The 25,575-nt window shown below is 43.7% G+C and overlaps 1 protein-coding gene across 1 annotated transcript in view; it reads right to left on the reverse strand.

Annotated features, from left to right (window-relative positions):
- The window catches only part of B3GLCT (beta 3-glucosyltransferase), a 366,095-nt gene that overhangs the window by 281,681 nt on the left and 58,839 nt on the right, over positions 1-25,575 (reverse strand). The window contains exon 2 of the mRNA XM_083169834.1: positions 10,832-10,890. Coding sequence (XP_083025960.1) covers positions 10,832-10,890 — 59 coding nt within the window. The remainder of the gene's footprint in view (positions 1-10,831; positions 10,891-25,575) is intronic.

The raw sequence follows: 25,575 nt of genomic DNA on the forward strand, positions 1-25,575 counted from the left end.
GGGGCATAACCTGCTTTGACCCGTTTTCTGAAACGTTTTAAATACCAGGTCTAAGCAGGTTTTGCGGTGTGAAAGCAGCATTACAGTATTATCCATGCACTGGGGTGCCGGGGAGGAAGTTCTTTTTTCCTTTTCTCTTTGCTTTCCTTTCCTTTCTATTTCTGCTATCTCTCTCTCTCTCTTATACTATATCTCTTTCCTTTAATGATATTTCTCCCCTTGTTCTCCTTTTCTTTGTTATTTGTTTATTTGAACAGTTTTTGCATATTATCATTTATGTTCTACATTCAAAAATTCAGGGTTCTTTTTTAGAAAAAAAAAGACTATTAAATGGGATGCGAATTTCTGGATGAAAAGTGCGATATGGTGTGATTTTTAGTCATGAAAATGTGCGAATTAGTCGACATGCATCAAAGTGTGCAGTATTTTGTAAAACAAATGCCCCCTGAGCATAACCAACCCTGGGCTCAATGAGCAGGACCTGGTATCAAAATTACTGGAAAGGAAAAGCGTAGGGGTCCCCTGTATTTCTAAAACCAGCCCGAACTCTTGGACCAGTCCTGGTTTCAAAAAATACAAAAAAAAAAAAACCTGGGGGTCCCCCATATGTTGGAACCAGCACCGGGCTCCAACAGCCTGCGGTGTCATGCCACAGCCGGGTGAAACTTTTTGCATAAGGTCCCTGGCTGTACCATGCTCACCGTGGCTGGTCATCTTTGGATGGGGTACCTGGGGGAGTGGGGACCCTGCACCTGCGACTTTGTATGCAGTTCCACTGAAAGGTCTCCGCAGGGTCGCACCTCTCAATTGGTGTGCACCCCAGGACCCCACCCCTGTATAAATAAAGGGGTCCCCCAGGCTTCACCCATCCAGAGTTGAAGCGCAGAGGACCCCAGTTCTTTTGTCCCCCATATATTAGGAACCAGGTCTGGCTCAATGAGGCTGGATATGCTCAGGAAGGGGTACTTTTTTTTACATTTTAACTTTTACACATTAAGACGGAACCATGCACAGATCTCAATGATCTGTGCATCGTTCTGTCAAGTTCACGTCTATTTATTTTAGATTTTTGGTAACTTTACCAAAAATTGCACCCTATTAAATTTGCGAGTTGTAGACATTATAATGGGAAAACATCTGGATGCGAATTGAAGTGTGAGAAAAAATTGACAGGTCAAAATGTGCGATTTTTGCGGCAAAAAGTGCAATGTTTACCACAATTCGCATCCTATTAAATGTGCGATTTTTGGAAAACGTGTGAATTCGGCCATTTATTGCAAAAAAAAAATTAAGGTTTTTAATACCTACCGGTAAATCCTTTTCTCCGAGTCCATTTGGGATATTGGGGATTTCATCATCATCATAACGTATGGGAGAAGAGCGGTATCCGCAGGAGACAGGCACACAGAAGCTCTTTCACTGTGTGTACTGGCTCCTCCACTCTACTTCCTCCCACATGACCAGTTAATATGAAAAGTAATGGAAAGTAGGTACTCTTTACCTAGAACGGCGCCCATCGTGACCATCGCATGCACTAAAAAACGGGTGCGATGCGATGCCCGCGATTTCCCATAGGGATCAATGTTAAAAGTGTGATTGGACGCGATTTTAGTGTTCAATGGCCGCGATTTTTCCATAGGAAACAATGTTAAATGGGCCACAGAGCCCAAATAGTCACCCTAAAGTCAGAAATGGCCCCCACAATTGTTAACGCCACCCCACGATCAACGTCAACCCAAAGCGTGGCGAGCGCAGCGAGGGGCGGCGGTACGCGTCCTCCGACCTTTTCATACCCCCACTATCCACGTCGGCGTGGAGTTGAGAATAGAATAGTGTGGCGAGCGCAGCGAGCCACCGAGCCCAAAGCGTGGCGAGCCCCGCGAGAGGACACGGATACCTTCACAGGTAAACGCGTCCCTTCGCGGGCTTCACAGGTATCCGCGTCCGCTCGCCACGCTTCGGGCTCGCCACACTATTCTATTCTCAACTCCACGCCGACGTGGATAGTGGGGGTATGAAAAGGTCGGAGGACGCGTACCGCCGCCCCTCGTGGGCTCGCTGCGCTCGCCACGCTTCGGGTTCACGTTGATCGTGGGGTGGCGTTAAAAATTGTGGCGGCCATTTAAGACTTCAGGGGGACTATTCGGGCTCTGTGGCCCATTTAACATTGTTTCCTATGGAAAAATCACGGGCATTGAGGCATTTAACACTAAAATCGCATCCAATCACACTTTTAACATTGATCCCTATCCCCGCGATTTTTTACCCCCGATGACCGCGATGGACATCGTGGGCGCCGTTCTAGGTAAAGAGTACCGGAAAGTATACGAGAAAAGGATATAACTATGTGTTAACATATAAGATGTATGAAAGTGGTAACATGCAACCAGCACACCCATAAGACAACAATGGCCAAGAACATGATTGGCAATATATCTGAAGTCAAGAAAACAGTAACAGTATAACTGTAATTCAGTAGAACAGTAACCGGATCCATTATTCAGGATCAACAAGGCAGCAAGATCCCGCACTGAGGGGGGCGCCCGATATCCCATATGGACTCAGAGAAAAGGATTTACCGGTAGGTATTAATATCCTATTTTCTTTATCATCCATATGGGATATTGGGGATTTCATCATAACGTATGGGAATTATACCCAAGATTCAAGGACGGGCAGGAACGTGAGGAGAGTGCTGCAGCACCGCATTCCTAAACTGAATGTCGTCCTTGGCAATGGTGTTAAATTTACAAAATTTTACAAATGTATGTTGGCTCGACTATGTAGCTGCCCAGGATGCACCCACTGCCCTGGCAAAATGAGCGATAACTGTAGCAGGATCAGGCAGGCCAGCCACAGCATAGCTCTGTGTGACAGCAGTACAAAGCCACCAAGCAATTGTATTGCTTTGAGGCCGGATGACCTTTTTTCTGGGCATCGTACAAAATAAAGAGGGAATCTGTTTTGCGAAGCCTAGCCGTCCTCTGGACATACAACCTGAGAGCCCGAACCACATGCAACATAGCAGGGATCTCCAAATGAGGCCCACCTGCTGGAACCACAATAGGTTGGTTCAAATGGAAGGTCGAAACAACCTTTGGAAGAAACCGTGGGTTCGTTCTAAGCTCCGCAATATCCTCATTGAATATAAGGCAGATAGAGCGCCCAGTTCTGACACCCTCCGTGCTGAAGCCAAAGCTAACAGAACTGCTGTCTTCGATGTCAGGAACTTAAACTCCATTGAATTCAAGGGTTCAACCAAGATGACTGCAAGAAGTTTAAGACCACTAGCATTAGGGTGGCCAATCCCGGGATCGGCGGGATCCCGGGATTTGGCATCCAAAACACCGGGATTTCAATCCCAATCCCGGGATTAGACTGCGCATTTAACCCCCACTTCCATAGGAGTGGGGGTTAAATTATCCACTCTGGCTGACAGAACAGATAGGTCCTTTCTGACATTTGGAGTCTGAGCAGTGTTTGCAGCTAGCTGAGAGGACGGATGTGGGACCATTTGTCTACAACAAGATAGACAGCCATTAGGTCGACACCATTAGTTCGACAACTCAATAGGTCGACATGTTTTTAGGTCAACATACCACTAGGTCGACATGTCATTAGGTCGACATGCCATTAGGTCGACAGTGTCTAGGTTGACAGTCAAAAGGTCAACATGGTTTTTTTCACTGTTTTTTTACCCAAATGTCGACACAGTCGACATGGACACAGTTTGAAGTGAACCGTAGCCCCTCGCTTCGCTCGCAATGCTTCGGGCACGGTGCCTCGCTGCGCTCGGCACACTATTAAAATCTAACTACACGCCCTAGTGGATGGTAGGGCATGAAATACCACCTGTCGGCACATGTCGGCTCGAAAAACAGTGAAAAAAAACATGTCGACCTTTTGACTGTCGACCTAGGCAGTGTCGACCTAATGGCAGTGTCGACCTAATGGCAGGTCGACCTAAAGGTATGTCGACCTAATAGCATGTCGACATATTGAGTTGTCGAACTAATGGTGTCGACCTAATGGCTGTCTATCTTCTTGTTGTAGACAAATAGTCCGGATACCGAGAGGACACATCCTGCAGCATGCTCTTTATGGAGCTAGCCCAGTCTGGTTCTTGAGAGGCAGACTGCATATTCCCACTAAGCTGGGGTGAGACACCACTGAGCACTGGGGAAATACAAGCTTCACAAGTCACTTGTGAAGTAGAAGCAGGTGAAAACTTCACACTGCATAACATGCAGGATATCTTCCTGACCATGATGAAAGAACAGCAATCTAACCCTAATACACACACACACATAGTGATTGTATCTGTGTACAATGAATCACACCTATGTGACATGTAATGCACTATGTGTATTACAGCTTATGTGTGGCAGCTTAACAAGCCTGTGGGTAAGACTCAGGGGAGCTGGTAACATACATAAACCACAGAGGATTATATATACTTGCAGTTATTAATCCTTCACCAAGGTTAATAGCGCCCAAAACCTGTGCTGTCACGGCTGCAGAACTCCCTCTCCTTTCCCACCGCTTAGGAGGGGTGTCCTAATAGGTGATTAATGGCGATTATAGAACCCAGGGAGAAGCAGGAAGCTGTTAGTTTGGCGCCCTCAGCGATCAGGTTCTGCTCTGAGTAAGCCCCACCCATTGCATAGCGCTGGGGGGTACACATATTTATACTGGAAATGGCCATAATTAGCCCTAAAAGCGGTGAAATACTTTGGGGTACAGTGGCAGCACCTAATTCCAGTCTGTGGCAGGGCTGGGCGGTCCCTGTGCAGGGACAACGCGATCACCGCCACTATCTTGCTCCATTGCATACCGGGGTGCCCACTGAGGGAACCCAGAACATACTCACCACTGATGTTCTCGGGCTGAACCAGGGGTGTGCGGCATGCTTTGGGTGAGCTACGCTGACATCTAAGCAACCACGGTGGCAAACACCCTCTCAGGACCTCCTGCAGCAGGGTCAATTTGGTACCTAAAGAGGCCAGCAATTGAACCCTTCCCCTGGTTTCCCACAATGCAGGAATGCTGATTAAGCCCAAAACAGCAGACCCAAAACAATAAAGAAATAAAACTGAAGAAAAACTCTATGGAGCTTCACAGTGAGCACCCTTTCCTGAGGGTACATTTTCTTAAACTGGTCGTGTGGGAGGAAGTAGAGGGGAGGAGCCAGTACACCCAGTGAAAGAGCTTCTATGTGCCTGTCTCCTGCGGATACCTCTCTTCTCCCATACGTTATGATGAAATCCCCAATATCCCATATGGATGATAGAGAAACTCTCAAAAGGTCTAAAAACAGCACTATATTAAATCTCGACCTTACAGTCTGTTTCGCATTGGACAACCTCTGCATCACATTCTGACCATAGACAGGACATCTACAAAGCTGGATATAAGTGAATATAAAGATAGATCATTTTATCTATAGATCTGGGATTTTTTTGCATGTGAATGCAGTTTCGTGTTTTATTCTTATTTGTACGCTGCTAATGTGGACTAGAGAAAAGCACTAAATAATTGTAATAAGACTGCAACATTTATTTGATAGGGGCCAAGGATAAATTCTCCGGAGAGTCACAATCCGGAAGATCTTTCCTTTTAATTTCCTGACACTCTTTCATCACTGCCAGGAGTCAGCTTTAGCCCTGTCACAGAGGCGTCACAAATTCCGCCACTTAGATGGCCCTTATTTATAAGTCATGTCATACTGCTGTCGCCTTGTACCTTGAGCTAGTCAAAGCTGTGGATATAAAGGATCGACTGTCCTTATAAAAGAAGATTAGACTTTCCAATGTGAGATTAAAGGTAAAAAGGAAAAGAAAATGAAAATGAAATATCAAAGCCAATATGAAGGAGAGATTCACATAAATGTGTATTTTGCTGGTGGCTGCTTTTATACAATAGTAATGCGGACTAAAATATCGAGGAACCTGCAGAAACACTGGTATTAGGAGCTCCTGTTCTGTGAGCTGGAAAAATGTAATGGTTTACATTTTAAAATTGGATAAAAGCCTTTTGATTAAATCAGATTATGACCAATGACATATTTTTGTCCATTTTGTTTTTTAGCTTTTGGGATCAAATAGTTCATTGTAATTTGATCCCACATTTTTGTTCCAAAAAGTCAGATTGGTGAATTATCTTATAGTGTATATCTAGCTTTATGTTCTACCTTTAAATGAAGAGGAGACTGGAAATGGCCTATTTATCATTATGGTCCAATAACAGGGTTATCTGTAGTTGATTATCCCATTAATAGAAAATCTTTTCCAAGCCAAAGGGACAAACAGCGGTGTGCAACATAGAAAACCCGTATCAGGACCGCACTACAGTGTAAACAACATAATAAAATATGGCTTCCAATGATCACCATCCCGAAATGAAACAGACCAAGTAAAAGCCGTCACCAGGAACTGCAACCACAGGTGACATTTGGGGAAAGCCACAAGCAGATTCTGATTACACTCCAGTAAGCACCGTGCCTGAACCAAAAATTTATTTCTGCATTAATGTCTTTCCCCTCCCCCGCCGTCCCCCCAAGCCTGCATCTGCTTTTCTCCTCCATAGTCAAAGCCTGCTATTTTTCCCCCCTGACAACAGTAGTCTTCCTACATTGACAACTATGCCTAATTTTAGAATAGGAATAAACATCACAGATCTCCTACAGCTAAATACTAAACCAAAAAAAAAAAAAACATACACCTAAAAATGATGAATAAAAGAAAATAAAAAACATAATAGTATAAAAATTAAAAACACACATCTGAATATTGTCTATTTGCATCCTCTCCAAAAGGTTGAACCCTATTGGCCAGCTTTTTTTGTGAATATATTGCAGCTATTCAATTGCTCGAATGAGCTAATTCTCCATACGGTTTATCGCAAAATTTCTCTTCACCTATTTTTAAAGCAGGTAAAAGAGTTTGGTCAAATCCCTATTTTGTGTAAAAATGTTGGGACTTGGTTCAGAACCCCATGATAACTAAACAGGAACTTTAAGGTTTGTTTTTAATTATCCAATAAGGAGTCAATTTTGGGGTTTAAAAGTGCAAAAATATGGAAAAGAGGGTACAAGGCATAGAACAATTGAGTGATTTATGGCTGGGATGTTTTTTTAGGCTTGTAGGTGGGAGTAATCAGTTATTTTAAAAAATGACTTTAATGGACTCAAAAATATATACCTGTACTTATTTTCACGTACCTCAAATTTTGTGAGCATTTATTTTACACAAAAAAGCTTTATTTTTTTATCTTTTTTTAGGGTTTAAAAAAATGCATATTGCAACCATTTAACACATTTTAAGACTAGAAAAGCTATTAAAATAGTATTAATATACTTGTACATGGTTATTTTATGCAGGTGCAAATAGTGGAAATCAGCCTGCATCTGCAAAAATGACAGCGTACCTGTTTTTGTGATTTTCTAATAGGATATGCCAAAAACAGAAGTGATTATACCTACAATAAGCATTACTTTCAGGCATTCAGTGCAATAAACCTTGACGTGTTATATCGGCTCATAGGATCCCTCCACAAGACAAAAACATGTATTCTGTGTTTCATATATGTTTAAGGAAAGTCATGGCCAAAGATTTGGCAAGTAACAAGAAGCCAAGGAAATTATGTTTTATTGTCCACTAGAAGACAAAACACTTAACTGAAAACCAATGAGAACGAGAATTGGAATTAAAACAGCACATTGAAATATGACGGTGATTCTATAGCGACTAGTTGGGGAATGGTGATGGAGGATCAATAGAAAGTGTTAAAGAGCTAGACCTTTAATGATTTCCTGGGCCAGTTGCTGGGTTCGAGGGCTGGTTATTGTTCCACGTTCTTGAGATGGAAAGAATTGTGGTTCCTTCCTCTCTATTACCCCCCACAGTGTAAAAGGGGTTAACCTGTGTCACTTTACACGGGACATCTACCCAGGTCCTGACCAGCGCAGGATCTGTGTACAGGGCAGTGTAAAAGGGTACATCGGGTCATCCAACCCAGCTCCCATTAAGAGCTATGGGGGAAGCCCAACCTCCGGACCGCAGAATCCTACATTCAGTATGTAGGTTGGGCGGAGGGTGCGCACAGCCTCCGCTACTGTACTGTGCCGACAGCAGCAGAGGCAGGGAGAGGGGAATGGATACCTGTGTGCAGCATCCATTCACCTCGCTGACAACGGCTGGGGGGGTGCAAGGGGGCTGGGGGCAGCCCAGCAGTTTACCTTGCTGGGCTTTCCCCCTGCGCAACGATCGGCGGTCCCAGCACTTGGAGAGGATGTAATCTCCAAGCGCTGTCCCTGTTTACACTACAGGAAGGCACCGCAGTGTAAATGGTGCAAATCCTGGATACGACCTGGCTTGGATCTGTTACAAATACCGTGTCAAACCCAGGATTTGGTTGTAAAAAGGGGTATCCCATGGCACTAAGAATGTAAATCTGGATTTGATCTGCTGCTTTGACCACCGTGATGATTCTGGTACACTAGCCACAAATTCAAATGTTTTACACTTTCTATTCTTTTCATTTAATCTACGTATTCACCACACACACACACACACACACACACACACACACACACACACACTTTCTCCCGTGATGACCGCTGATTTACTGTATTCCCTTCTGATACTTCACATGTTTTCTTACTTGTTGGTAAATGGGAAATACTTGAATAATTATTTGAAATTTTCCCTGTAGCCTATACATTGTGCTTCACTGTAATCCACACTGTTTGTTAGACAAACTGAAAAAAAAAATCTAATTTAAAATATTCACGATGGCAACAACTATGAGGTTTCTAAATACCATTTTGAGTAATGTAGATCAGTGGCGCTCTGCTAATTACGTAAGAACTGCAGCATTTATGTGAAAAGAAGCTTGTTCAGAAGATAATTTTTGGGTGTGCTAGAATGTGAAACTTTGCCAATGTATCGTATTAGTTCAGCTGCAGCAGTTGCCTCAGTCCGCAGTAGCCAAGAATGACCTGGGAAATCAGCATACTTATAGGTGTGGTACAGTATAGGTGGAAAAAAAAAAAGTTAGTCCATCGAGTTCAATTTGACTTGTAGCTACCGACTTGAGTAAGTCATATCTATAGGATTCCCTTAGTGGCCAAAAATGCATCCAGTTTTGCATCCATATTTAAATTCATTAACAGTAGTTGCTGTAACCACCCCACCGGCAATGAGTTCCAGAGTTTTACTGCTCTAATGGTGAAGAATCCTCTTCTTAATTCAGTACGGAATTTCTTTTTCTCGAGCCTCAGTACATGCCCGCGTGTCCTAAGTATAGACCTGTTAGTGAACAAATCATCTCCCAGCTCCATATAGGATTCCCAATCCTGTATTTGAACATACTACTGTGGATTACAAAAGGAAGGCATCTGGCCTATATTTTGGTTATGGATTATTAGGTGGACCGTGTCAAAGTCCAGGCATAAAAGGTCGACCATTATTGAAAAATCTACACATGGGGTCTATAAGCATTAGGTCCACACAATCAAAAAGTCAACATGGGGTTGTTTCATGTCTATGTCGACATGAACACCATATCAATGTGCCCCCCCCCCCTTGTATGGCTTGCCATGCTTCGGGTACACTATTAGAATCTAATTCTATGCCCACTTGGATGGTAAAGTATGAACAATTCTGCTTTAATTTTCATGAAAAACTCATGTCAACCTTTTCCACATCAACCCTTTGATTGTGTCGACATAATGCATGTCAATCTAACGCGTGCTGACTTTATGATGTGCCTGCTGGCCAAGATTGGTCGATATTTTGACTGTCGATCTAGACACTGTTGACATAATGACTGGATACAAATTATTTTATCAGAAATGATAGAGTTTTGGTAACAAGTAATTTGCAAAATGGACAAGACTCCTTCCTCTACACCTACCTCTTGAACACTGCTACAGTGTACTCCATTTTCCTCTACTTAACATGATAACACCTATTAATGGTTAATGCCCAGATCCTATGGAACCCCTATGAACCCCCTGTTAACCCCGATTTAGCCTTGAGGGGGGGGGGGGGGGTCATTGAGCACACAGGAAATGACAGCGGCTGATTGATCTCCCTCCCACTGTGTGAAAAAGAATCATTTCTTTGCGCTGTCTTTATTGTGGCCTTTGTTGAGAATATCTTTTTATTGAAAATATATAAAAACAATAAAAGGTCACATGGCTATCACCTAGTTAAAAAGTAATTTAAAAAAATGTATCATTATCCTCTATTCACCTTCTTACGTCTTCAATCTCAGGTCATGTAGTCTCTCCTTAGAAATACGACAGTGATGATCCACAACTAAGTGTAATATACTGCAAGGCTGTAATACAGCTGCCTCGCGTGTCAGAGAAGGTTTTACTCCACGAAATCCATAAGTAAAGTGCTGGAGGGTGTCTTGTAATAGAACGACTTGCTGCAATGTCAATAGTATCACATAATTCCTCCCCAGTTATTTGTGTGGTAGAGGAAAATTCTATTTGATTTTTGCTGCTATATGACCAGAGGGAATTCATCACTATTTACAGGATCTTAAAATAAAAAAAGTTCTAGTCATCATAAAAAAAAAAAAGTAAAAGTAAAAATAAAAAAAGACTTTCAACAGCAAAAAAACACGTCCAATGCTACCAGCCACCAGAAAACCAGTGATCAGAGAAATAGAGAACACAAACACCAAATGAGCAAGAACCTGTCATTTCTGTTACATTCATACCTGTAATTAGATTTCCTCGTTATCAGATTGAAGCAAGCAGTACTGTATATCCAATTAGAAGAATCACACATGAAATAACCCATTGAAATGACCTTACCGTAGCTGGGTGTACGTCCTCTTTGTGGCGGTGCGCTCTCGTGATCCCAGCAGTAAGATCTGCATGGAGAAACAACAAACCAAAAGAAATTAAGCAAAATAATTTTATTCCAAAAAATCAAGATGAAACAATTGCCAAGTACATGCACATCATTTTGTACAGTAATAGTGATTAAGAGCTTTAAGAAAACTGGAAAAAGGCCAATGAGCTTGTTAGATAGGGAATAAACATCATGTCATTTGTGTACCTAGTGACAGCAACTGAAAAAAACACGGTACTTGTTTAGTTTCACGGCGGCAGCGTGCGCACACTCTAGCTATGAATCTTGGCAGCTTGCCAAACTGCCGAGTGTTTGAATCCTGGCAGCTCGCCAGCTTTTTTACATCTGTAATCTACGTTATCAGCGGCGCGAGAAGTAGCGTAGTGTAGTCAGCATAGGCAGTACTGTTTACGCGAGGAGTAGCGTAGTAATCGTATTTACTGAAAAGGCGTCTAGCGTCTAGTTCTAAAAGCATCTAGCGTCTTTTTCTAGTCAGAATTAGTGTCACTGTCAGAAACAGCGTCTAGTTCTCGCGATTAAGTCAGTGCGCTTGTAGATTAAGCGGTACGTGGGTAGCGTAGTCAGTCAGTAAATATGAACAGCGGTAAACAGTGAACGTTGTCAGTCAGCAGTTGTATTTTGTGAGAGGCAGACATATCAGACTTCGTGGATCCAGAGAGCGGCGTGCATACGCAAAACAGAGAGGCTGTGGGGATCCTGTAAGTAGCAGAATAAGCACCAAAGGGGGACCGCGCACCATCACCTGGACTCGTACCTCCATGAGTTTATCTGGAGGAAGACTCTTGGCGCGGAGGACCCCTTTAAGTGCATTCTGCACACGCTGACCCTGCTCCCCCAGGCCGACAAAGTCGACGCCGCAGAGCCTGAGTCGACAGCGTCCACGTCAGCAGCTGCTTCCTTATTCAAATGCTGATGATAGCACTGCAGTTCCCGAATAATTACTTTTTTACTCGATTTTCTTCTTTTTTGTGTCTTTTATTGTTCTTCAAATTAATTGTATTGTTGTGTAATCAATTTTTTCCTCATTCAACTTCTTTATCTTTCACTAAAAAACAATTAACAGTGAACACATGTCGTCATTACTGTTTCAGGTGTATGATATGGCAGGTGTGAATGTGTTCCTAAAACAACCCCACCATCCACGCCATCCCGAAGCGTGGCCAGCGTAGCGGACCTTTTCAAATACAGAAAAATAACAAAACTTGGTCCTACGCATTCACATTAAACCCGGGAGACCTCCTTTTACAGAGGTTAACTGATAATAAATAAATAAAATGTGGGCAAAGCATTACACACATACCGATGGAGCAGCTAACATTGGAGCTGCCCCTGGCGATTCTATAGCCATTCAGCAGGCCCAACCACCAGTTGATGGAAGGGGGTGAGCGCACTAGACGCTCACGCACCCCGTTCCGTTGGAGTCCTCCACCTGATCCCCCATCGCCGCTCGCAGACCCTAGTAACCCTGCCTATCTCCCTGAAGCGGAGATAGGGAGTGAATACGCTCCCCGCCGCCATGCTGACGGGGAAGCGTTGGAGCGCCTAACCGCCAGCCTGTGCCAGCTCAGGGGATCTGGCGATTCATCATATCTTCCATCAGAGCAAGTTTTTCTTTTTGCTCTATCAACAAAATGAAAGCAGTACATATTTTCTTTACCCAATTTAATGTTAACTTGTATACGGTCGTTAGTTCGACACATCTAAGGTTGACATGCATTGGGTCGACCACTGAAGGTCGATATGGGCATAGGTCGACACCTTGGAATGTCGACATGGGGTTAGGTCGAGACAAGCATTAAGTTGACATGGGCAAGATCGACAAGCAGTATTTTATGCCCTAAAATCCACTGGGGCATGGATGAAGAAATAAAATAGTGTGCAGAGCGTAGCGAGGTGCCGTGCGAGGAGACGCGGTGCACCGATACGGTGTCCATGTCGACATTTGGGACATTTTTTTTTAAATCCACTGTCGACCTCGCCCATGTCAACCTAATGCTTGTGTCGACCCTATGATCCATACCATACTTTTCTTCATTGCTCTACTGCTCGATGGTCACAGTGTGTTCTATATGCAACCATTATTTTTCTATTGCAGCGGTTCTCAAACTGTGGGTCCTGACCCCAAAATGAGTCGTGACAATCTCAGCATGGGGTCGCGACTGTTACTGACTTAGAGCCAGATGCACTAAGATTCAGATGTGATAAAATGGAGAGTGATAAACAGCCAGCCAATCAGCCCCTACCTGTCATGTCACAGACTGTGTTTGAAAAATGTCAGACAGGAGCTGATTGGTTGGTTGGTTGGTTGGTTGGTTATCACTCTTCATTTTATCACTTTTGAAGCTTAGTGCATCTAGCCCTGAGTGATTAGAGAAGTCATTGGCCTAACAGTTAGTAATCCAAGCAGTCTGAAAAACCTGCTGAATTATCTTCACATCATTTTGTGCCTCCACAATCCTGAGAAGGAAGGTTTGAGAACCTCTGTCCTATTGCATTGTTAGAATTTAGTTTTCCGGAATGTGTTGGCCAAAGGTGCTCAAGCTTTGGTCAGCTGCGAGCCCTTAGAACCGTTGTCATTGTTTGATGGACCCCAGTTGTCAGTGTTCATCTGTTGCAACTCCAAAGCATGGGGCCACAAACAATACAATGTAGGTCTGACCATTTAAAAACCATAAAATAGTTCTGAGTTACCATGTGGTTGGGAGTGGGTGGCCAATCCCAAAAGCAGTGGGATCTTGGGATTTGGCACTGAAAACGCCAGGACTGAATCCCAGGATTGGAGCTTTCAATCCCAGGAGTTCCGAAATGAGCCTGTGCGGGCGCAAATGTTATGTGGGACATCGCTGAGCACCCACGAAGATGCTGCCCACCTGCTCCTGACCCCGAATGAGCATCTCTGCGGCAGTGCGCAGAGTCATGTGATATCAGAAGTCCACCTGCCGCTCCTCTCCCAACCGCAGCACCACCCAGCTCCTGTGGCTGTCCTGAAATCTTAACTGCATGTTCCATATAACAAGGGGAATGTTATGCACAGCTCAAGGCAGATTCAACTTCAGAAGAAAAACAGGGCCCAACACCACAGCCACAGAGGGATAAAGAAAAGCAATGCAGGTAAGTGACATGACTGTCTGTTTTCTACTATTATTTATTGACTATCATTCAAATAGTTCAATATTATAAAATAATGGCTAGTATACATGTAAGCTGAACCACTTAGGGCCAAGTGTATCCAGCTTCAAAAAGTGATAAAGCAGAGTGATAAACAACCAATCAGCTCCCACCTGTCCTTTTTCAAACCTAAACCACACTTCCATGATACATCAGGAACACGTCCGTGCTATTGTGACCTAAATCGTAAACTACTGCAAACCGTAAACTCTGAAATGAATAGCTTTCAATTAGGGCATTTTCATAGTACACAAATCACTTTATGAACACATTAGGCAATAAATACATTGTGTTTAGGCAGGTGTACTCCTATTAAACAACTGTGTACTGCCAGCCTCCATGCTGGAGCTGCCATCACTCCTGTTACAGAGAGAAGAGATGGGAGTACATTTCAGGCTCGGTGCCAGGGACACACAGTTAACGGCCCGCAAAGGCCCTGCAAAGCAGCTGCTCCTGGAGAGAGCAGACATTTGGAAGAACAGAACAGCAGCTGGCAGGGGAGATTGTGGGCACAGTAGGAATTGGAAGTCATCAGTCTTGGTGCATGAACCAAGAAAACCACCTTAAGCATGCAAAATCTCCATACTCCGGAGCTACGTCTAAGCAGTGAAAAAGTGGATTTTAATTGGATTCTTCCCAAATTGCTATAGAATGTACTCATCTCCGGCACACAATGGATGTAGCCTTTGTAAGCAGAGCTAATTTTCATGAAATTAAGCCATCAATTCAATGGGAACAATGATCAACTAAAAGCTGCATGATCACCTAAATGTGTCATACAGAACTGGCAAATTCATTTAGGTAACCACTGTGACATTATCAGCGTAGGAGGAACCACACCCCTAGTTTTCTGCAAGGGAACTGAGTGCAAGCGGTAGGGTAAATTGTTCCTGCAGCCCCAGAGCATGAACATGATTGGGAATTTATTTAATTTATTATTATTTATTAAGTTTATTATATAGAACATGCATATTCCGCAGCGCTTTAGAGAGAATATTTAAACATTCACATCAGTCCCTGCTCCAGTGAAGCTTACAATCTATATTCCCTACCACATGTACACGCACACACAGACATTCTAGGGTTAATTTGCTGGGCGCCAATTAGCCTACCAGAATATTTTTTTTATTGTGGAAGGAAACCGGAGTACCCGGAGGAAACCCACGCAAGTACGGGGAGAATATACAAACTCCGCAGAGTTGGAGCCATGGTGGGAATAGAAACCATGACCTCAGTGCTGTGAGGCAGTAATGCTAACCATTACACCATCCGTACTGTCCCTAATTTCTCCAAAACTACTTTGGAAAACTCTCCTCCACCATTGACTAATTAATCAATTGGAAGTTTCCAATTAGCTTAATTAGTCCAATAACTCACCTTGCAAAGTGCTGCGTCCTCCTATGGGTCTTCTCTCCAGACATAGACATCTTCTAGGGACTGGCCGGGCACAGTACAAGCATGTACAACATCTGCACCCCGTTACAGGACACTACCTCTCACTTGCAGAATTCCTCTCCGCACATAATACACCTCTCACCCTGCAGCCCCTATGCCCAGACATAATACACTAAACCTCTCACCCTGCAGCCACCAACCCCACACATAATACACTATATTAACAATCTCTGGCCATCTTCTTTCTCTATGCAGGAGAGCGCAGAAGCTGGTCCAGCATACAGAGAATGCATCAGCCAGGCACAGGTATCTTCGGAGAATCTGGAGCAGGTTTTTCTCAATGCAGAAAACCCAACATGCAATTTTTTTTTTTTTTTAACTAGATACTGCAGGAATCCGCGGTATCCAAAATTGGTCGCAAGGTCTGTGGGTTTTTTTTTTTTTTTTTTTCGGTGGAAACCTCGCACCTAATTGGATATGGCCCATGTCGCCCACTGAAACCTTCGATTTCAAAGACACAAACCCATCAATTCGGTAACAGCTGCCCATCGCTATCAGGCTGATACTACAAACCCTTTTGATAGACAGAATCAAAACTTTTCATCTCGTCTGTTTACGCCGTCATGGGGATGAGTCTTTTGAGTAATAATTTAATTTCGACACAGATGTTCCTACAGCTGCAGAACCCAGAATCTGCTTTCTACTGTGAGAAATGATAATTAACTAGGAAGGGGTGGCAGTCAGTTATATTTATACTTCCACATTTCGGAAAAGTTCAGGATGTAGTGATGCAGTGTAGAAAGAATACAAATTAGGGCATTAAGCTTCCCAAGCACAGTTTACACTGAGGGAAAAAAAAACAACGCATTAGCATTTTAAATGAAGAATTAGACTTAAAACATTATTAACTTATCTCAACAAAGACAGCGGGGGACGCGAGTATTTAAACGATGCGCAGAAACTGTAAACACTGAAATTTATGCACTATAAATTATCTTCTATCAGATTAGTTTACAGGCAGTTGATAAAGAGAGAAGAGTGACATTTAATGTAATGTAATAAATATATTTACCTGCCAAATAAATGGTAGGTTAAAAAAATTTGGATGACAGAGGGTTTCAAGTATAAACAAAAAAACCAGATAAAGCCAAAAGTCAAGGCAAATGAACTAAGTGACAGCCAATCAGCTTTCAGCTGTCACGTTATAGGCTGGTTTTGAAAAATGTCAGGAGCTGATTGGTTGGTACTTTATCCCTCTTCACAGCTTAGTACATCTGCCCCTGTGTCCTCATACAGAGATGTAACTCTGAGAGGCAATGGAGTCATCTGCCGCCGGGCTCCTGCTCCCAAGGGGGCACCTCTCCTCCCCTTTAAGTTTGAATCAGTTAATTGAAAGTCGATATGGCTTCTGTGGCCGATTCCCCTTCCTTACATCATTTTTGCAAGTGTCATACCCTGTATTAGAACCCATAACCTGTCTAACTGCAGACAGACACCTTACTGATTGAGCTATTTGGGGGACACCAATATTTAGCCTCCGTGCAACTGGGGCGAACTTACGCCACTCTCCTCATACACTTATTGCCCATACACCACAAGGCGTAGGACAATCTGCAACGGTGGTGTCTCTGCAATGGTGGTGTACTGTATATTTAAATTTTGCATCCGAAGGCCTATATGCACAGGGCAGCTTGTGTTTAGCAATGTGTGCTAAGCGATTTAGGGTAGCAGACTTCCCTTGAACTTCACAGTGGCTAGATCACCTATCCACACACAGCAATGTGTGCTGAGCGATTTGTGCTAACCATTGCGACCCCATGTTGAGACGGTCAGGACACACAGTTTGAGAAACCGCTGATCTAGATTATGCCTGTGTGCTATAGAGTGGGCAATAGTAACACACTAGACCATGCATCACCATTGCTATGGTTTATACACACGGAGCAATTTGTGCTGTATTTCAAAGTGATCTAGACAGATCGCTTAGAAAATATAAAGATCACCCCATGTGTACGGGCCATTAGTCTTATCGCAGACACAGCAAAACACTACTCATGGTGTGTTGGAGCTGCTAGATTAAAGGTCCATACACACTGGACGACTATGCCCAGCGTGTATGGACAGCGATGACCGCTGTCATCACTGGGGGGGAAAGACACTCAGTGCATACACACTGAGCAGCTTTCCCCCTGCCCCGGCGCATATGGTGGGGGGAGGACGGCATTGCATAGCGGAGCGCTATGCAAAGCGTCCTGAAAGCTGCTCATCTGCTGGTATAACCAGCTGATGAGCAGCTTTCCCGGCGATGTTGCGGGAGCGCGCAGCAGCGCTCATCGCCGGGCCATACACACTGGGCAGCTTTGAACTGAAAGCCGGTCAAACCTGCTGTTTTGAGCGACTTTCAGCTCAATGTCGCCCAGTGTGTATGGGCCTTAACTTTAACTGCACATGAATTTGTTTTATAGACAAACAAATCCATAGATGCTACACAACAAAACTGTGCAAGTAAAATACACAACTACTCATATATTAAGGAGCTTTGTGCACAAATTCAGACAGTCACACACAAGTACAAATGTAATTTCAGATTGTTCAGTGTATACAGGCAATGTAGTTTTTTTGCTCCCAGTTTATTAACATGAATAAGTCACACATTTTGAGCGAGAAAAATCCTTGTTATGCGGCCAGGTCTCCTGGTACCTGGAAAGCTGAAAATTCTATTGATAACTGTAAAAGAAAAAACCAAGACCCAAACCTTATGAAGGCTAGATCTGGACCTAAGCTATTGGTTTAAGATGGTGGGCTGTTAGTTTGACCACCATTTTGGTGCTGATTTATCTTGTCTTACTATTTAGTAAATAAAGGAATATGTTGGACAAATTGGGATAATAAAAAAGTGTGTTTGTTATGCAATGATTGGGTACTTTGACTTAAAGCCCAGTATACACAGTTTGATTCAATTTCTATTCAATCTCAATTTAATTGAATGTACTCATTCAATTTAGAATATATAGTACAGGGGTGTCAAACTCAAATTCATCATGGGGCCGCATCAGCAGTTTGGTCACCTTCAAAGGGCCGGTCCCCCAAAAAGTACAAATGACAGAAAACTTGTACAAGGTGTACTTTAAAGCAGTATGAAACAGGACATGCATATAACAATAATGCGATAACAAAAATGGTGGACCATCAAACACAGAGCTATGCTGCAGAAATTTAATTCCACATCCAGTACTAATTATATTGAGGTGCGGGGTTCAGTGGTAGACAGGGACAGAAGGTACAGAGCTGCAGGGGAGAGGATTGAAATGAGCTGGCCAGTCACACATTAACACTTACAATTAGCTGAACACTGCTTCAGGGGTATTGTGTACAGTGTGTGCACCCCCAGCTGAGGCATGGCTTCAGCATCCTGAACTAGGACATTGCCAACAGCCAACATTGCAAGATAGACACGCAGTGACTAGAGGAGAGCATGGCCTGGTGTGTAAATGTCACCCTCAGTGACAGAAATCCCCACGTACAGCGACCAGCCCGAGCTATACACTACTAACCTATTTCAGTCAGCCGCCTCGCACACACGGTTACCGCTACTACCAGCAGTCCAGCACGGATCGCCAGCTGCGTGACGTCCCAGTACCAGCAACCAACCCCGCAGCTCCGGCGAGCGAGCGAGTGCGCGTGGGGTGGGGGGTGGGTGAGAGGAGGTGGCCTAGGCAGGAGCTGGGACACACTGCCCCTGCATGCTATCTCCTCGCGCAGGCCACATGACGAGGTCTGGCGGGCCGGATTTGGCCCGCGGGCCTGGTGTTTGACACCCATGATATAGTACAATCCTGCCTGCACAGTCTATTTTTCTATTTGACCTCAATGCCATGCTTTGAGATCGAATGCAGCTGATTTGTTCGATTTCGATTCAATTTTGACTATTTAAGCAAAATCAAATAGAAAGTTAGTCAAAATCGAACAGTGTGTACAGAGCATTAGACAGATGGATTTGACAGCAGATATTACAAAATCACAAACATCAGATGTATACCCATACTTGCCTACTTTTGAAAACTAGTTTCAGGGAGATTACAGTTGGTACTAGAATTTTGCACAGCGTCCTAATGAGGGGGTGTGTCATGCTCCACCCAAAGGGCGTGTCTAGTTCCATATATGGAGATATTGTGAATAGAGATTGTCAGTGTTGGTTCCTACCTTATGGTAGGAGGGCGGCTGCCGCTGGCTGCGATGCCGGCTCCCCTCTGCCACCGCTGCTCCTCCTGGTCCCCGCTGCATTGTTCCCAATGCTTGTACAATAATGACAGGCACCGGGACTGGCACATGCCCAGTACCAACCTCTGTACTGCACATGTAGCCAGCTTCTATGGACTGCTCCGGCAACAGCCCTAGAAGTGAAATCACAGTCCCGAAGCCTGTACAATATAGGGACCAGCACATTGACAGTACTGCCGTAGGTACTGCGCATGTGCAGACACTGGATTTTATGCATGCAGCAGCCCATAGAGGCATCCCAGAGGGATGGAACACTCTCAATGGGACTGCCTTGGGTGACTGGCAGGTCGGACTTCCAATAGGAAGTCAGTGCCAGTCACAGTAAAGCCAGTGCAGACTCGCAGACTGCATCTGGCTTTACTACAGTGGCGGATTTTACTTGGGGGGCTGCAGCCCATACGTAAAAACAGCCACCGAAGATTGTGAATGTGGCACCTAGAAGTGTGGATGTGTACTGCTACATCTGAGAGGAATCTTTTAAAATGTAATATCCAAAAAAATGTAACAGTGTAATGTGGGCTAGGAGAAATGAGGGAGATTACTACACTAATGAGGGAGGGGGGAGATTGCTGCTATTTAAAGGAGTCTCCTGCAGAATGCAGGAGGGTAGGAAACTATGTGTATACCTGGCTTCTTTGGTGATCCAAACCATGAACTGTCATTCTTAATAGTTAAAGTGAAATTACAAAGGAACAGTAACTGTAGAGAAATTAATGAATTTATTGTTACATTTTATAAATAGATTAATATTAAATTTCACGATGAATACTGTATTTTAAAACGCATAGGAAATTGTGCATGGTTGAGTGCAAGACAATCTCTATTTCTCTTATTCTGGGTAGCGAATATTTAAACTTTTATCAAATTTACATAAAAATGGACTTCCGCTTCCAGTTTCATGGAGTGCCTCCTCAATGCCAGGAGAAGCGGAGGGCTGAGCAATACATGGCGTCCGGCACATCTCACGCAGATACATCTCCGGCCACCAAGAAAACTGCTGCTGAGTACCCGGACACAGTGAGTAAAGGTTTGCCGATCCCCAGACATACCACTTATGGGGACAGAGTGGAAGCTATTAAAAGCACCATGGCCCCCCTGCTATCACAGGCAGTGTCGGTCATCACAGCACTCACCCAGCGTGTCAGTCACAGAAAATCATTTGGGGACCCTCTCTCATGAGATGAAAAACGTGCAGCATGCTGTTAAATCTCTGACAACTGACAACTACCATATTTGGAATAAGTTAGATGAGATAGAAAACCGTTCTCGCAGAAACAACATTAGGCTGGTTGGACTCCCTGAATCATTAAAAGGCACAGCGCTCTCTCACTTTATGAGAAGCACCTTTCCCACCATTTTGGGCATTGAGCAAGAATGCAGAGACATGGTAATAGAGAGAGAGCTCACAGTGTCGGTCACCCTCCTCCCCCAATAAACCCAGGCCTAGGGTCACTTTGTCAAATTTACATAAAAGGGTCAGATGCATGAACTATCTCCATAAGCAATTAATCTGGACTGCATCTAGACGCGTAAAAAACCTGCAATGGGAAGGTCATACCCTGTTAATCTTCCAGGATTACTCTGTGGAGCTGACTAAGGCTCGTAAGGCTTTTTCCCTGGTTTTCTCCCAATTAGTAACAGAGGGCCGCAAGTTTGGCTTATTATATCCCGCAAGATTGCGCATTTATGAGGGAAACACCCATAAAGACTTCCTGTCTCTCAAAGATGCAGTCATACCTCCGTGAGCTCACAACAGACCATGATCAGGATATAACTGACCGGGCCCCACCTCCACCTTCTTCAACTACGACAAGACCCCATACGACCAGGAAATCACCAGCCTAAATCTGACATATATGTAGTCAGGTTTCTCCTGTACTCAAACCATATATGCCTCTCCTATTGGAACTGTTAGATGAACATGAATGAAGCATGTGCATGATCTACTAATCTTTTTGTTCGAGGCCTATGGGAAGGCATAGACCTCCCCCTCCATTACTTAATAACTGTTGGTGGGTGGGAATGGCGGCTGCGGATCAGCTGCTTTGACTTCTCCATGTTAGGTTTAAGCTTTCTTTGGATATTGCACCTAGTGCATTACCAGATATATCTCCTATAGGAAGTTCTTCACCGATGATCATTAGGATCATATTTCATGTTAAACTCTACTTGATAATGTATCGGTGACAAATGTTTGTTGGTATCATTTGTTTTATAATGTATGTTTCTATGTCTATATGTTGTTCAGGTCGCGTCTCCCTTGTATGTCTTTCCTTCCTCTCAATCCTCGTGTTTTTCCCACATTGGGATTCATGGGCTCTCATTACAGACTTTATACACCACTCACCCCCCACCAGAGATGAAATGCCGGACCTGACTATCGGTTCATGGAACATAGGAGGCTTCAACTCACCTATGAAGAGCTTTAAGATACTCATTAACCTTAACAAACAAAAGGTCCATCTAGCATTTCTCCAGGAAACACATTTAACCCCCACTGAGACACTAAAGTTAAACATGCTTGGCTGAAGGGTGGTCGGGTTTAGCCCATATAATTCTAAAGCCAGAGGGGTAGTAATATTGATTCAATCCAATATTCCACATGAAATAGAAAAATTGGTTACGGACTCGGAAGGCAGGTTTCTCATGGTATCCCTCACTATACGTTCCAAACCATACACTCTTTGTAATGTTTATGCCCCTAATATTTACTTCAAATCATTCATGCAAAAATTGACAGCTGCCATAGCTCCCCTAACCCAAACCCCTCTTATACTAGCCGGAGACTTCAACCTGATATCATCTAATATATTAGACCACTCATCCCAGAAAAACAAACCACCAAAACTTCCTAAACTAGGTATCCCAGCCCTTGCCGACTCCTTGGAAGTAATAGATGTATGGAGGGCCCTCCACCCAACTGAGAGGGTGTTCACTTGCTTATCGGCAGCAAATAACACTTTTTCGAGAATCGACTACATCCTAATCTACCAATCCTTTTTCCCCCTTGTACGAGACTCAGAAATCAATGCTATTTCCCTGTCAGACCATGCAATCATCACAGTTTCACTAGGACTACCTTCTCCAGACCCTACGACTCGCCTCTGTAAATTTCCTACATACCAACAAAATCAATCAAGTTTCAGAATAGACTAGAATCCATCTGGGAATATATTTGCACTGATAACGCCCCTCACCTTGAAAATGACCCAGCTTTATTTTGGATGAGAGCTAAGGCAGTCATTAGAGGAGAGATACTCTCCTACATTGCAAATAACAATAGGAAATACGGCTAAATATCTAGGACTCCAAACAGAACTACCTACTGCCTTTCAACATTATAAATCACAGCCAGACACCTCTTCCAAATTATCATACCTGACTGCTAAAACAAACTTTGATGTGTATTTACAAATACTTGGAGAAAGACACCTCTTCTCCACAAACTACAAGTTTCATAAATTCAGTAAGAAGACCAGTAAGCTCCTCTCGAACCTTCTAAATGGTACTAGACCTCCAATGGTGGTACAACCACTTAGGAATGTTTGAGGTGACCTTACAAAATCCAACCTGGAAATTGCCGAAATTCTTCGACTATTCTACACGGAACTATACTCCCACACCCCTTCAAAAACCACCCCCACAACCCACAACACAGTTAGAAAACCAGATTGATTGGGATGCTACCACTTGTCCTCAAATCTCCCCAATAGATGCACAATACCTGCTGGCTCCAATCAGGTACTTAAAGCGATTTCTATACTGAAAAGCGATAAGGCCCCGGGGCCTGATGGCTTCAGCAGAGATTTTTATAAAATCTTACGCACAAGACCTTCTTTCCTCCAGTCTTTGGTTGCCTTTTTTAACCACATCCTGACATCGGATAACCCCCCCCCCCCAACATTTTAATACTGCCATACTAAGGGTTCTCCCAAAACCGGGCCACGACCTCGCACTCCCTGGCTCCTACCGCCCGATTTTCCTACTCAACTTAGACTATAAGTTATTCACCAAACTCAGTGCAGATACAATTAAACTCCTACTCCCGTCCACCAGTCATCCTGACCAGTCAGGCTTTATATGGGGGCGACACTCTGAAACCAATGTCTGCAAAGCACTCAGCAATATATTTGCCTCCACCTCCCCAAACAAGACCAACCATGACAACCCGGTCCTGATCTCGTTGGATGCAGAGAAGGCCTTCGATCTTGTTGAGTGGGAACACCTTTATTCAACACTATTCAAATTTGGCTTCCCGGGAGGGCCTTCTCCGGGTCCTGCGATGCATAAACCACCTACCCCATACACATATAGCCTGTAATGGCATGTTGTCAGACTAGTTCACTATTGAGAAAGGCACCAGACAGGGATGCTCCATATCACTCCTTTTCGCCATTGCGTTGGAACCCTTGCCCATAGCCCTTAGGACCTATTCGTATTCCTTGAAATCTCGAGGATGATCTATGGGAGCTTAAACTGTCATTATTCGCCGATGACATGTTACTCTTTGTCACTAAACCCTCTGAGTCCATACCAGAAATACTTAAAATTATACAGTCAATTGGCCTTTACTATCAACCTATCAAAATCTGATATATTACATTTTCCCCCGATAGACCCGGAAATATGGACACACCTACAGACTCTCCCCTTCAATATAACCAATACTGATATTAAATACCTCGGAGTAAAAATCCCAGCAGATTTAAATAAATTATATACATTAAACTGCTTACCACTGATTTCTAGAGTCATTACACTGATGGAAGGATGGCTTCTTATTCCCCTTTCCCTACTAGGCAGAATTGCAGTAGTACAAAGTATAATCTTCCCCAAGATCTTTTATATGATGCAGATGCTCCCCACCAGAATACGCAAGCAGGACCTAGCTAAACTGAACAAGGCGCTGTCTAAATTTATTTGGGGGGGGCAAAGGACCCAGAATCGCTCTGGCTAAAATGATGGCACCAAAAATCTTAGGAGGCAGTGGAATACCAGACTTTATTGTATATACTGTAACACCACAACCCTATTTCGATACATATCGGACTGGATGACCAACACAAACCACTTCACAACAGTAGCGATAGATAATGCTATTCTCCACCCATACTCCCCTGGAGCTCTACTGCACACTAAACCCTCTAACCTCCCACACACAGTTAAAACTAATATCCTTTTTGATGACATCTACCTTGCATGGCAGCTGGTCACTAAAAGATTGCATAGAAATCCACTTGTATCCCAAAAAGTCCCTCTCTGGGGCAACCCAGCTTTTCCCCCGTCCTGCTCCAACAACCTCTTCCTTTCATGGAAAGAAAAAGGTCTCTCGGATGCCTCCATGGTTTTTGACCCTGGAAGACATATACAATCTTTTGAATAGCTCAGACAGGAATATCAATTGCCTCCAACCAATTTCTTTAATGTACCTGCAGGTTAGACACTACCTGGCGACCCTCCAGCGAAAAGCTATTTCAGGGATATCCACACTATCCTCAGATCCTCTACAAAACATTCTTAATCAGGTAACAAGGCATTCATTTCGACTTAAACCACTGTATCTCCTTTTGCTTTCCACATACTCAGAGACAAGGTGGAATAAACTTAAATTACAATGGTCTAGGGATATTACAGGCCTTACCTCACATGAACCAATCAGTAAATATTACACTCTGACCATGAGAAATCTATCCTCCTCATATCTTCAGGAGGATCACCTTTAAACAATTCAACGAGCATACAGTATATCTCTCCGGCTAGGCTGGCACACTTTGTCCCCTCTGTCACGGGGGAATGCTCCAAATGCCATATAGAGCAAGCCTCCTTCTTCCACTGTTTC

The sequence above is a fragment of the Crinia signifera genome, chromosome 2, assembly GCF_055691185.1.
Source record: "Crinia signifera chromosome 2, ASM5569118v1, whole genome shotgun sequence".
Classification (NCBI taxonomy): Eukaryota; Metazoa; Chordata; class Amphibia; order Anura; family Myobatrachidae; genus Crinia; species Crinia signifera.